Raw genomic sequence first — 14691 nt, 5'->3', positions numbered from 1 at the left:
GAATTTGTGCTAAAATGGATCTCTTAAACCAGCACAGCTGGAAGAAGGCCAAAGCACTGAAGTGTTTGTTTTTCTCATACCCTCAGTGATATTTTTTGTTTTGTTTCACAGATCTTATTCTGGGTTTTCTGTGTAACTTACAGTTGAATTACTTCCTTTAAAGTTTTCTTTTTGTTTTCCTAGGTCAACTGCACAAGCTAGAAGGGCTGAAAACCATTGCTGTAACAACCAACGGGATCAATTTAGCCAGATTGCTGCCCCGACTGAAGGAGGCAGGACTGAATGCTATTAACATCAGCCTAGATACTTTGGTCCCGGCCAAATTTGAGTTCATTGTCCGAAGGAAAGGTACAGGCTTATATTCTAAAGCAGTTGTATTAGTGCTTGCAGTAATGTTGTGACTTTCTTGGTATGTCCTTCACAGTCCATTACTTTGGGAGGGAAGAAAGTTGCTAGCCTTCTGAGGCTAGGAAAAGTAGTCTATACTAGCTTATTTGATAGTGATTCTCTTTCCTTCTTTCTACAACCGTTAGGCAGGTAGAGCCCTTTTAGTTGGAGCTGGTGGAGTAGATGATGCTCAGCTCACCACAGTCAGAGGGACTCTGACTACAGCTTCCAGTAACTGGTTATTTATTCATGGATATCAAGAGGACTTTCCAAATATTGTGTTGGTCTCGTGCTGTTCTTTAATACTGTTCAAAACCCAGATGTTTGTGCTATAGTGGATGGGGACTAAGATGCCACAACAACTGAACTTCTTGTCACGAGTAGCAGCAGTTTCTGGAAGCTGTTTGGGGCATGCTACCAGTGGTCTCTTCTGATTAGTGGTGTTTCCTACTTCCACCTCTTTTTAATAGGAATAAACATAAACCATGCCTGAGGTCATTTGAGGAGGGGTGCTAGCTTTATAACTTCTCTCCGATTGAGCTAGTAATTCCAAGCAAAGTTTCAAAACTGCTTGGATATTCCCAGTGTTATAGAATGTTGTTTAGATGAATACTAAAGTTCATCATGAAGTTCAGCTTCATGGCTGGGCTTCCTTCCAACCTAAAACTGATTTGATGTTCCATCATTCTATTCCTATCCAGTCATTTAACTTTGGCAGTTTGTCAACTTTGAATGCAGACAAAATGTCTAAGTAGCCACTAGATGGTGCAACAATGTAAGATAAATTTAGAGCATGGTATGTAAAAATCTGGGCTGCTGTAAGAAGTAATTTCAACGTTTGAATCACTCTGCTATCAAATCAAAGTTCTGGTGGCAGGTGTAGAAGGGTGTCCTTGTCTACAGTCTCTCTGTGAGCACTTCTTCAGGTTTCTACATGATGGTGCAGAAATTTGTTCCTGTCATAAAACTGACTGAAGCATTGTCTTCCAGCATAGGCTATTGCATTAATCTGATTGTGTCGTGGCACAGTTGGCTCCCAGAGAAGTATCTGGGAGTATCTAATCACAAATAGGTGTTGACTATGCTCTTTTCTTCTGCACTCTGCATTTGAACATTACCTGGTTTGTGACATTCACTGGAAATAACCCCTTCCTGCGCTACTGAATGGGCGATCCTGATTCTCTAGCCTCCTGAATTATATGGCCGAGGGTCTTCATATCTAATTGGAAGCTGTTAGGAATGTGCTGCTTATCAAGTAAACTGAAAGTTATTGGAGAATGAGGGTAATTTTTATTTATAAAATTTTTTTCTTCCGCTTTTCTCCCTTTTAAAAAAAAGATCTTAAACCACAAAGAGAGAAACTGCTCAGCTGAACAGCACAAAAAAATGAACAGGGAAGTTTATATGACTCAGTATTTTTAAGGAGAACTAAGTATCCAAATGATACAGAATTTTTTTGAGTGGACATCAGGTAAAAGTAGTAACACTAAACTAAGGTTTTCTTTTGTTAAGGACTGAAATTATGTACAAATACTTTTTTATTGGTTTTGAGGGTTTTTTATTTAATAGGAGATTTCCAAGTATGGAATGAGCAGAGAATAAAGTGCCTGCCCTACTGTGCTTCCCTGTCTCCTGTGGCAGTTCCAGAGGCGACAAGATATAGCTCTGTTAAGGTGAGAGGGATTCCTGGTCTTAGATTATTACAGGCTGGCAACTTCTTTGGAAAGTAAAAGTGGCATCCGATTATCAAGCTAACCAGGAACTTGAGAAACTTGGAATCAATATTTATGCTTCTCTGGAAATTCATTTTAGGGTTTTAAGAAAAGGCTGGAATTTTGTATCTTCGGTGCAGGTGACCTGCATTATGCCTGCATTCCCAGATGGCTGAGATAGAGGGAATGACTGTGAGATGATCAGAAATTTCACTGATGTATGAAAGCATTAGTGGACCATAATATTTCTACTTCTACCCATCTACTTCATTCTAAGGGATGAACAAATGAAAAATACTTTCCTGCAGGTAGCCAGTCTAACCTGTCTCCTCTTTTTTGTCTGGTACAAGGAAAATAATATATTATTGCACTATAATTGAATCATTAAACATGGACTTGAAGCCTTTCTTCATGTGAGAATTAAATGTTGGGAGATGTTGTTCCCCATAGGATTGTTTAGGATGGTTCTTTGTTTTAAAGTTGGCTAAATTTATGATTTCAGAAGAAATGTAAATTGATTAAAATATTGAAAGTTTTCATTGAATGGAAGAGGAAGAGGGTTGTCATTTTGAAATGTCAAACACACTCTCAGAGAAACTCTGAGCCCTGGCAATATTTTCTCACAGAATGATGTGTAGTATTCACTTCTGCTCTAATGTTTTGAAGTGTTTTGATTTTTATTCTTTTTGTTGTTCCATTACCAAAAATTTTGATCTAGAAGGGATATTTCGCTAAGGATGGCAATACAAATTAACTCCTAACAGCTTTCCAAAGAAGATAGGGACAACATAAACATCAAAATATAAAATATATTTACAGATTTTTTTGTGATAAATAATCAGCTGGAGCCCCAAATCTTTCAGGAGAAACAAGCTCATAGTTGTTAATCAGAATAGCTTGTGCTTTTTTGTTTGTAGAGATTTTTTTTATAGTTCTAAGCTGCACTCATGCTAGTGTGGCAGGAGGTGAAGGCAGAACTGGGCACAACACTAAGTTAGATCCTTGCAAGCTGTAATCTTGTTCCATACCTCTACACCAAAAGGAGACCAAGCTTGTGAGTATTCAAACGTGGAGTATTTGATCTGCCTCTTGCTAGTGATTGTTTCCTGGCCTTCTTAGTTAAGTTCAGTTTCACCTTTCTGCAGTCCTGAAGTACTTCATAACATTTTCTGAGCTGTTGCAGAGCTTTTTAATCCCACTTATGCCTCTGGGATGTGCTTGCAGCAGCGTATCATTGCCTGTTGTCACGTTCAGCCTGCAGCTTGCTTAATGGGACTGAAAGCTACCACCAGTGCTGCAAACTTCCTGGGCATACGCAGAACAAATAGGGGGTGAAGGAGAAGGGTCAAAAGTCATAACTTTTAACAGTTGCTTGAAAGAGTTAATTCACTCTTCTCGTTGCTTTTCACCTCTCTTTTAGTATTCAAGACTAGCATGAGGACTGGCTTATAGAACAGTTAGCATCTTCTGCTAATTTTCCTGCGTCTGTTCTTTATAATGCCTTTACCAAAGCACTTAAGTGAAAGTTTAATGTTGCTTCTTTATTCTTATGATTTTGAATGCATCCAATACTCAGTATTGAAATATTGCTTATTTCTGATAAAGCACCTAAAGATTAATAGAAGTATAATCTCTTCACTAGAGAATCTGAGTTTCCAGTAGATAAGAGGGAGAGGCAGGTGATGGACCTACACAGAAAAACGTAGGACTAGGAACAGTACAGAGTTAGACAGCACAAACTTCTGGAATATACTGCCCTTTTGCTAACATATGTAAAGAATTTTCTGTTGAAGACTTCAGCTTTGGAAGAAGGAGCTTAGTCTCATGCAGTGTTTGGTGTCTCATACCTGAGTTCACTGTGCAGAACAGAAAAGAAACTTAGTCTAGTACCTGACAGAATAGGAGAGACAGTCATAAAGACCATGCTAGCAGTTGAGCACACTTGCAGCTCAGTAACTAGCTGCCTCTTTCTTGCTTCTATTGCCTTGTTTCTCTGCAATAGAAGACTCTGGTAAGACTCTGCAACTCTGGTAAGTGTGGCAAGGAAGGAATAATGAAGCAAATCTAAAATTGTTATATTCATGAAAAGTGTTAAATTTGTTTAAAGTTGGCAGGAGATATGGTTTGAACGAGATGATTAAGAGGCTTTCCCAAGGGCCTTTGTAATCCCAAAGTTGCATTGTTGCTTTATTTTAATTGCAAATGTAAGAGGTTCATGCAAGGGTGAAGATACTTGTCCTAAATTAACTGTATGTCTGTTTCTGGGAGCAACCAACAAATGTAGGCCACACTAAATGGCAAATGAGGTTGGGTACTTCGTTCCTTGAAGTCAGTACAGTTTTTGACATCTGTCATTTGTTTTCAAGGGTCGATGGCCAACTGAATTCCTTTCTTAAATGTTCTAATCTTTGTGTTTTGCTCACCAAATTCACATTTTTAGTCATAGGAGTTATGATCCTATAAAATACTGGCTGTGATCTTCAAACTAATGGATAGTTGGGAGCTTTGGAAAGCCAATTACATTTGTAGCCAGGCATGAACAGGCAATCAAGAAGCTTTTGTTTCTTTCTAACCCCACTCCCCTCCACACACACTTTAGAAAGATTCTTTTAAAATTCACTTAGCAATATTGCCATCTTACTCAAAACACTGAGATTCTGCAGTTTTAGGGGAAGACACATGTGGTATTATTATCAAATAAACATTAATTTATTATTCTTTCTTAATTGCATCTGAAGACAGTTCACAAATACTTTCCACTGCCTTGAAGAATATAGCACAAGGCGAAGCTGACGTGTGGGGCAGTGGAGAATCATATGCTAGTGATAGATGGATGTCCAAAGATGCAGAAAAGCATACCAGTATTTTTGACTGTCCAAATACCAGTTAAAAAATTGATGTTGGTGACTCGACCACAGTAACACTGGCAGCCTTTGGCGGGGGACTTGTGTTGTGTGGAATTTAATTCTCCTTACTTTCAGCTCCTCTTACTTGCAGCCCTGTCTACTGAATCATATTAGGTTTTATTTGTCATCTTTTTATCTTATACTTAAAAACCTTTTTCATTCTGTTTTTGAACAAGACAAATTCTTATTCTTTTTATATCTTAGGTTTTCACAAGGTAATGGAAGGAATTCACAAAGCCACTGAACTTGGCTACCGTCCTGTTAAGGTAAAGTCAGTGTTTATGTACTCTGGAACTGTTGTGTTTTACCATAAATTGTGATAAAAGATACAGCTCACCTGATGAGGAATTTCTTATCCCCTCCCCCCACTGTGAATAACTTTTGGTAAAACTGAAGAAAAATTTTAGCAGACTGAAGATCACATCAAGGGATACTGGGAGAAATTCACGTAATCACCTTGCGCAGCTGAGGGGTAGAGCTTCCTACTGCCACATAACCTACCGATTGCCTAGGCACAGGCTACGGAATAGTACCTGTACCTGCCTCTTTGTACCCCTCTTGAATTGGCACTTGTCTGACCCAGCTATGAAGTTGGCCCAGGGAGTTAACAGGCAGAAAAATACCCCGTAGAAAGGCATTAATTTTCTCCTGATTTATCTCCCTCAGCTGCTTACAGCAGACTGGTGAGTGCCAATGTGACAGAAAGGGAAAGAGAGTCCTGATTTGGGGGTGCAGATAGACCAACTTAGCTGTAACATGAAACTTCAGCCTAACTCAGCTGTTTGCAGCTTTGCAGCTGTGATTCCCTTCAGTTTCACCAGTGTTTTGGAAGATCTATTACAGGTAAGTGGTTTAGGCTATAGAGCTATGAAAAACACTTGGAGTTAAACTAGGTTTTAGGCTTTCCTGGAAGATGTTAAAAATTGTGATGTATGATGCTCAGACATACAAGCCTGCCTTGCTAACAGAGTGTTTTAGCAACTGCACAGCTATCTATTCTTCAGATAAAGCACAGAGGACCTGAGGCTCCAATGTAAGTGTTATTCCTGAGGAACACGCAGAAAACTCAGTTTTAACCTCTTTGTGGAGGAAGGCAGAGGTAGCCATCTGTAGTCTATGGAGTGTGCTATGAACACTTCCTGATCTGGGGAATTTGTCTATGATCTGTCATAAAGAACACTATGGAAGGTAGTGTGACAGTACTTTTACAGAAGCCATGTGAGGTAGGGCTGGAGAGTGGAACTATTATTTTAGACAGTAAAAACTGCCGTACCTTAGATGTGTAAGACAGTGTCTTTGTTACCTAGCTTTTATTAGTGTTCTATTTAGCAAGGCAACTTCAGTTAGGTAAGATGCCAGATCTTACAGGCAAGTTTGGTAGCAGTGGTTATTTTTATCATTCAATCCTGACCTCTTCATCTTTTCTTTCAAAAAATGTTTTCTTTCTATTTAGCTTGCCTTCTGCAAGTACTATGAAACCTGGTGTAAGAGGGAAGAAAGTCGTACTCTGCTCACTAGTTTTGGATGTCTGCTTTTCCTGCAGGTAAACTGTGTGGTGATGCGAGGTTTCAATGAAGATGAACTGCTGGCTTTTGTGGATTTCACAAAAGATCTGCCCCTTGATGTGCGGTTCATAGAATACATGCCCTTTGATGGTAAGCAGTGCTGCTTTGAGAGTCTTCATGGCACAGAGTGTACCTTGGACATAGGCGTATCTGGTTGGTGGTTATTCACCGTGTGGGCTTGCCTCCGGAAGTTTTGGTGAGCTCTTTTTGGGAATTAGGAATTGCCTGAAATTGTGTGTTGTATCATTTGTGGCTTTTCTGTCTTCCCTTGATAAGCTGGAGAAGAATTAGTAGCAGGATTAGTTATGCTGGTCTTGTTAATTCTAGGCAATAAATGGAATTTCAAGAAGATGGTGAGCTACAAAGAAATGCTTGATACCATTAAACAGCAATGGCCTGAATTGGAGAAATTGCCCTGTGAAACTTCCAGTACAGCCAAGGTGAGGATAGACAAAGAACATGTGAAATGTGTCCCCATTCTGTCCCTTCCCTAAATCCGCAAATTCTCCCAAGTTTAGTATTTATATTTGACAAGCAAATTGAAAAAATACTTAATGTAGGAACTCTGGGATTTTGGTTAAGCTGTCTGCACGTTATTTCACTCTTACTAAACACTGGTCATAATCTCTTCACTGCGTTTACCAGTGCCTTAGTCAGATATAAAGAATGGCAGGCTTGTGTCCTGTGTTTGCAGCTTTTGAAACTTTTGTCAGTCTGTGTCTGTCTATGACTGCACATCAGCAAGCCTGATGAAACAGTTGTTCAGTGAAATAACAGCACTGCTTTAAAGTGTGCAGCGTCACTGAGAGGATTTCTAGCCCTCATGAGTCTATGGCTCCTGGCTGCCTGAGTAAGACATGCTTCTGGCATCACCTGTCAGTTGATAACTACAAGAGCAAACATTTAACAAGTTTGTGAATTTCCAGAAACAGAATAGTCTGGAATTCCTGACAAAGCTGACTTTGCACTTTGTCTCTCATGTGACCTTAGAACTGAAGAAAATCTGTGTTGAAATGTCTTCTGGTCTTCGGGAAAGTGGAGCTGTAAAAATAAGGGGTCTAATAGTTTAATCTTTTTTTTTTTATCCTCTGCATTTCTTTAGAGTTACAAGGTGCCGCATTTCCAGGGACAAATCAGCTTTATCACCTCCATGTCTGAGCACTTCTGCGGATCCTGCAATCGGCTGAGGATAACAGCAGACGGGAACCTAAAGGTTAGTACTGGGATAGGATTCTCTGTGCCTCTCATGCAGTGAAAGTAGTGTTGAAATTCTTCCCTTAAAAGTAGCTGGGATGGAAAGACACATTTATTACCAGCTAATTCCCGTTTATCTGTCCTGTATTGTATTCTTATGCAATCTTGTGGTGCTGTTAGGGAAATACTACATTACTCTTTTTTTTGGTTTCTCTGTTTTGATAACATAGTTAACTTCAGTTGTTGTAAAACATGGTTGTAAGGCCATTAAATATAAACATTTTGATTCAAAATCATCTTTAACATATGACAAGCAGATGATTTCCCATTGAAAAAACAGCCAAGCAGCTGTGAGGGCTTGGCTTTTGTGTTCCACAAGGATCCTGTCTTGTTTCACCAAACATCTTCTTGCAACTCTTCTCCTTCAAGGGAAGCCTGTATCTTTGTTTAACAGCTGTAGAAAGGGGAGGGACAACCATTTCCTGCCACGTTGAAGCTGGCAGTTGCTGGGGGAAAATTAAAGTTTTCAATTAAAAATTGGCACTTGGGTATTGTCACCTGATACTGACAACAGCTGTGCTGCTGTGTAGTGTCAGATGACCAAGGAAGCCTGAAGGCCTAATGAGTTTAAGGTTACATAAAGGTCCCAGGCTCTCTCTGTGTGTATGCAAGAAGAGATAAAGAAAACAATCTCCATAAATGTTCTCTTTTTTCAATAGGATAGGCCTCTTCAAAACCTTTTACTCTGAGGTATGAAATACTTGTAAAACGCTATTTTTATTCTTTCTCATTTCTCCTCTTTTGTTTCCTTGGGTTGGCTGCAGGTGTGCCTTTTTGGGAATTCAGAAGTGTCCTTGAGAGATCACCTACGCTCAGGTGCATCAGAGGAAGAGTTGGTTCAAATCATTGGAGCAGCAGTGGGCAGGAAAAAGAAACAGCATGCTGGTATGTTTGTGGTACCTGAGAAATAACTGCAGTGACTAGGGAAAACAGTGTCCTGGTGCTGCTGTGGAATGGATTGACTTGCCAGGAGAAAGAAAGTAGGAGAAACTTTTTGAATGCAGCTGTGTTAGCTAAGGGAAGAACTTTCTCATTTGATAAGAGTATTGTCCGGTAGAAAGCTGGTAACATACCAGTCCTGCAGTTAACTCCAAAATCTGGATGTCTGTTTTGAATCTTTTAACCTTCCATGTAAGCTAGAATCCAGACCATCTAGAAGTCTTTCAGACTGACTTTTGTCTTCAAAGAGATGCAGATACCACTGCTCACAATAACAACAGTAAAGCATAAAGCTAAGCAAAAATTGATGGAGTGGTACCGGATCCCTTTTTTCTTGAAATTAATTTGCTGTAAAATAAGTATTAAATCTAAATTGAGCTGTCAGTCAAACTAATGCATTCACACATTTCTAGAACTGACAGATCTCTTTTTGAATATGCAGAAATTTGTAGTCACTCATCTAGTGCTCTAAATAAGGTCATGACACGAGGTCCATGATTGATGTAGTCATATCCTTGGGCTGTATTAGTCTTTTTTGAATTTATATTGATATAAACTGTATTTCAGTCACATCTGAACCTAACCTTATTTTTGTAATCTGGCTGCAGCTGGGAATGCCGACCTCTTGCACATGAAATGGCTTTGTGAACATGGAATAGTCCCCTTTACACTAAAAATATGCTTTGGCCTCTTTGTTCTCTTGCAGATTCTTTCAGATTATGGAAAGCTTTCTAAGAAAGGGTTCTACAGAGTTAGATACATAGCAGCTGGATGCGTGGAGACTGCAGCAGCTATGGTTTTAAATATTACAATGCTAGATTCCTCCTCCTCCAGCTCCCTTGGTCTTTATTGAGCTTTGGTTTTCCTAGCATGAAGTTTGCACTGTGAAGCACAGAAAACTAAATATATAAAACAGATGCACAACTGACTTAAAAATCCTAGCTTCTTAGATTTTATGTGTTTTTTATTTTATTTCTAGGCATGTTTAACATTTCCCAGATGAAAAATCGGCCAATGATCCTGATTGGTGGGTGACAAATCAGTACGTAATAAACATACAGTGATTTTGTTTGGGTTTTGTATTTGGGGGAGAAGAGTGGATTGAGCTTTTAAGTCTTAACTTGTGTTTGGTTGTGGCTTAGGTTTACACAAAGAAATGGGTTTCTTAAAAAGCAGTTGTGGGTAACATGCTGAAGTGGAAGAGGAGAAAAGGTTTAATGTCCCCTACCAAGCCTTATCCAGTCTTCTGATTAACAACATTGTTTTGTTTTCTCTAATTTTGAAAGTTTATCATATTTTCCAAAAGTTTCATTATCTTTCCTATCTTATTTCCTCTCAGCTTCAATTTGTACTGAACAAGAATAATATAGTAACTTACACAGCAGTTTAGGGTGAGTTCTATGAAATTGACCAGATTACTGTATAAATATAAAGGATGCAGGATGGATTTTTGTCCCTGGATTAAGAAATTTAATTTAATTTATAATATATAGTCACTAACCTGACAGAAATGCGATTTTTTTCCATCTCACTTCTTTTTTACTTCAGAAACTGAAACTTGGGGCTTCATTCTTTTGAAACGTCCTCTTAGTGCTGCAGAGTCTCAGAACATAACCATGAAATCTAGAGTAGCTGGTATTTGACCGGCCTTATAGACCAGGAGCCTTTCGTCTCCTTGTGTCTATTGAAGATGTTTGCTAACTTTCTGCTGTGCTTGAAGCTTTGTTCATGAGCGATGTGGCACTGTTGGTGTTCTCTTACTGATTTTTCACATCTGCTTCAGTGTGATTTAAAACTCTTCTGTGCCTATGTTTCCCTGTTTTGTCAGGTAGCTATCTTCCCAAATACCTTTTCTCTTCCTTAAGCTTAAGAAATGCTTGCAAGAGTTAGCATTGTGAGATTAATTGGAAATTTTTCTGTTGTTGCTTATGAAAAAGGGGAGAAAAAATGCAGCAAGGGTAGAAGAGATGAACATATGTTTCAAATGCAAAATCTCATCCTTCCACTGATGCTCTGGAGCAGGTTAGCTGCTGTGCAGCTTAAAACAGGTACCCCTGAGGAAGGTAACATGCATTAACGTGCAGGTCTTTGCTACAGGTGATATAAGTGCTTGTGCTTTGATTGCCTTTATTAGGAAGTAGGATCGATGGAGGTCTTTTAACATAGATTTTCACTGGAAATATTTTTCACTTGATGCCTGCCTTGAAAGGGTCGTCATTTTCCCTGTTGAATTTTAAAGTGAACAGAATTGGGTGCAATCAATTTGCTTTTGCTCTTCTGTATTTGCCCACTGCTGCACTGTATTCCAGGGAAAGGGGAAACTTTGTTTAAAGTGTGCATTGACCATTGACTTGCTGCATGAGGAAGAATTTTTCTGGGTTTTTTTTTTGTTTGTTTTTTTTTTTTTTTTTTTTTTTCTTTCTAAGACTAAAATTACCATAGTAAACTCCTGACAGCTCACTGGGACCTACATAATTTTTCAAGATGCCTTTGAAAGAATCCCCACACTCCAAAGTTAGCATTCATGGAAATGTTTGGATGTCTACAGGTCAGACCCATCAAGTTTCCTTTTGGCAAGTGGTTAATACTGTCTGACATATGCAGTAAAAGAGGGCAGCCTGTCCAGGCCCTCCATCTAGCTGTGCCATGTCCCTTCGAGACTAAGTGCTGGCAGTCACTGCATCAGTGGAGAAACTGGAGATGAGTGGAGAGTATCCAACTGTGTCATGTGGGGAATCATTAGGAGATTTCCTGATTGTGTTTTGAATTACTTACAAACTCAGATAATACTGGCATGCAAACCGTTGGTGGTGTGGGAGGTATGTGGAATTAATTTAATGAAACTTAATGATTGCTGCAGAAATCACTAATTGTGTTTGCTAGTCCCAGTAAGCCAAACCTGGCTTCTTTGCCATGCTGCTGTTGTCTGATCCTTTGCTATATGGTTTCTATCTTATTTCCCTTAATCAAAATACTCCTTTTGGCACGTTATTCTCTTCATAGGTTCACTTTGGCTATGGGGATTTCATCCTTTATTTAAGTATCTCCTGCCTTCTTTTCCCCCTTGAGACTGTGCTGGTGGGAAGCTAACACAATTAAACTTCAGGTGCAGTAAGAGAATATAAGGAGATGCAGTTTGTCAGATGGTTTCAGTTGTGTTATGTACAGTGCTGTAGAAAAACATTATTTATTTTATTGTAGGTATATGAGCAACTTGGGTGAATATGGAGATGGCTAAATACACATACATTGTTAGGAACTGCAAAGATGCTTGCATGCATTACTGTCTGTTGCTGTCTTTTCACATGCATCTCTACTTAAGCTAACAGTTACTTCTCTTCCCTGCTCCCACCCATGAGTATTTATCGTGTGGAAGTATTTGTCTGCCTTTGCAGTCCAGCTTGTCCTGAAGGTGATACACCTTGCTAGGGATTCAGCGTCAGCTTTAAAGCTAATCTAGGAATCCAGAACTTCTCAGTTCCTAGATTTTAAAAGGAATACTCAGGTTAGACCTTGCTGTATAACGAGAAGGAAAGAAAGAAGAAATAGTATAGTTTTCTGTGTTCTTATACAGCAGAGTTATGTTGCATTCAAAGCATTTATGTCAATTTAATCCCCTTCCTCTGAGGGTAAACACATTACCACTACACTTGCAGAAATCTTAATTTTAGTGGATAGGCTATCAGCTGTTGATCCCAAAGGACCGTTGCCTGAATTTAGATTATTGCAATGATTTTTTAAATGATGTAATTAAATATGTGGTTGATTCAAGCTTCAGTAATGGGCACTTTCAGATCAATGTTTGGAGGGTACTCTGGATGAAAAAGTTGTATTAAGTGCATCAGTCTTGTTCTGGCAGAGGCTGGCACCAGCAAGGAAGAGAATGGTTGGCTTGTTTTTTTAAAACAGATGACAGGGAGGCACAACCAATGGATTGTCCTCACAGTGTCTCTTGTTTACATGTGGGCAGTCCAAGGTAATACCTGTAGGTCAGGGCAGGAGAAGTAGTTCAGTAAGGTGCAGAGAGGCCTGGAAGCTGCTTTGTTTTGCCTGAGGGTGGTCTGAAAATACTCATGAGTAAGAGAGTCCCTGAATACCAGACCTACCAAAGAAAGTTATTGAACAAAACTTATTTCCAAGTTTCTCAGAGTAAAGAGAATGGGAGCTCCAGAAAAAGAGAAACATGCTTATCAATGAGGCTATTAAAGTAAGTGGCTTAGCCACTTACCTCTATGCTATATGTTTTCTTTTTACTTGCAGAACAAACCACTTTTATGTGAAAAAGACTTCTTCTGCTTGGCACTTGTCATTTAGCCCTGTGCAAATGCCAAAACCAAGGGATTAAATGGTGAAAAGGGGCAGGAGAGCTTACTACCTCTCTGCCAGCTCTGCTTGGAACATACTTCTGACTAGATTTAAAATCTGTCTGTCAGCGAGGAGAGCATGGTTTTTCCACTGCTTAAACTTCCACTGTCATTAACATGGTAAGAGCTGGCAATAATAAGAGAAGTTGCCATCCAAGACCCACCCTCTGAGCTTGCAGACAGTCCAGTAGCAGATGCAGTGCATCTGGTCCCTCAAATGCTGATAATGACCCTTCCCTGCAGGAGAAGATGAAAGCAGGAAATGCAGCTGCCTGTGCTGGGAAAAAGGTGGTTGGAAAGGCAGAGCTGACAATCTGAGTGCAAGAATTTCCTAATAAACCCCACCAGGCTTTCAAAATATGACTAGTGCTAGGACAGTGTCAAATATATGCTGAGATTCTGTGACTTGGTTTTCTGGCTGCTCTTTCTCAATAAACGTTGATACATTCTGAAAGCAAGTTGTTTCTTCTTGTCAGGGGCCTTGAAACAAATATTTTTAGTCATGGGGTTTATAACAACAAACCAGCAAATACAGGGAACTGATGAGAGAGAAGAGACAGAGCTTGAGAAGAAAAGTAGATGTTTGCAATACAGAAAGTTCTAAACAGTTCTCTGACAGGGTTCTCTGCAGACTTAGCTTAGCTTTCCAGTTAGTAAGTTGTGTTCTCATGTTACTTTTATTTTTTCTTCCCCCAACAGAACCTGTATTGATGTCGTGCCCACTCTGCCAAGATGCCCTACAGAATCCCCCAAATTCGAAACTGTGGGGCCACACACTTAGCCATTGGCTGACTTTGAAAGCAAGTTTACCCAGGAAAATGGGAAAAGCATTAATGAAAAATAAGCTTACAGGACAGCTTTTCCTGCCAGGATCTGACCCAAAGCAACAGTGGCACATGATGACTGGAATTCTGCAAACTCAGCTCAGAGGCTGCTGTGTCTTCCAGAAGGACCCAACCTCCACATTTGACACAAAGTGCCTTGAGGCTTCTCCTGTTAGCCAAGTTTCTGTGGACTGTCAGTCCAAAGAGGCAAGTTCAGGATCTGAATTCTGTACCAAGGGTTCAGGATCTTGCACCGAGGTATCTCGTTCCTCTGACAACTTGACTCACACTGATGAGGAAGGACGGGCCACAATGGTAGATGTTGGAGGGAAACCAGATTCAAGAAGAAGCGCTGTTGCTGCTGCTGTGGTCCGCTTGGGTAAGAAGGCATTTGGGATGGTGAGGCAGAACCAGGTGAAAAAAGGGGATGTGCTGGCAGTAGCCCAAATTGCAGGAATTCAAGGAGCCAAGCTGACTAGCCAGTTGATCCCCTTGTGTCACAACATCCCCCTCAACCATGTTGAAGTGTCTCTGAGCCTGGATGAGGCCAGATACGCAGTGGTGATTCACAGCTCCTGTCAGACCTGGGGAAGGACAGGTGTGGAGATGGAAGCCCTGACAGCTGCTAGCCTGGCTGCCCTGACTGTGTATGACATGTGCAAAGCAGTTACTCATGACATTGTCATTGAAGAGGTGAAGTTGCTTAGTAAGACAGGTGGGCAGAGGGGGGATTTCTCAAG

At 40.0% G+C, this 14691-nt stretch overlaps 1 protein-coding gene across 1 annotated transcript in view; it reads left to right on the top strand.

Annotated features, from left to right (window-relative positions):
* MOCS1 (molybdenum cofactor synthesis 1) overlaps nt 1–14691 on the top strand; it is a 29970-nt gene that overhangs the window by 12784 nt on the left and 2495 nt on the right. Inside the window, 8 exon segments of the mRNA XM_054062120.1 lie at nt 184–348; nt 5210–5271; nt 6549–6660; nt 6898–7010; nt 7673–7783; nt 8589–8709; nt 9743–9790; nt 13827–14691. Of these exon segments, the coding sequence (XP_053918095.1) occupies nt 184–348; nt 5210–5271; nt 6549–6660; nt 6898–7010; nt 7673–7783; nt 8589–8709; nt 9743–9790; nt 13827–14691 (1597 nt within the window).

The sequence above is a fragment of the Cuculus canorus genome, chromosome 3 (assembly GCF_017976375.1).
Source record: "Cuculus canorus isolate bCucCan1 chromosome 3, bCucCan1.pri, whole genome shotgun sequence".
NCBI classification, from domain to species: Eukaryota; Metazoa; Chordata; class Aves; order Cuculiformes; family Cuculidae; genus Cuculus; species Cuculus canorus.
Note: the sequence above shows the minus strand (reverse complement) of the source record. Positions and strands in the feature narration are given on the sequence as shown.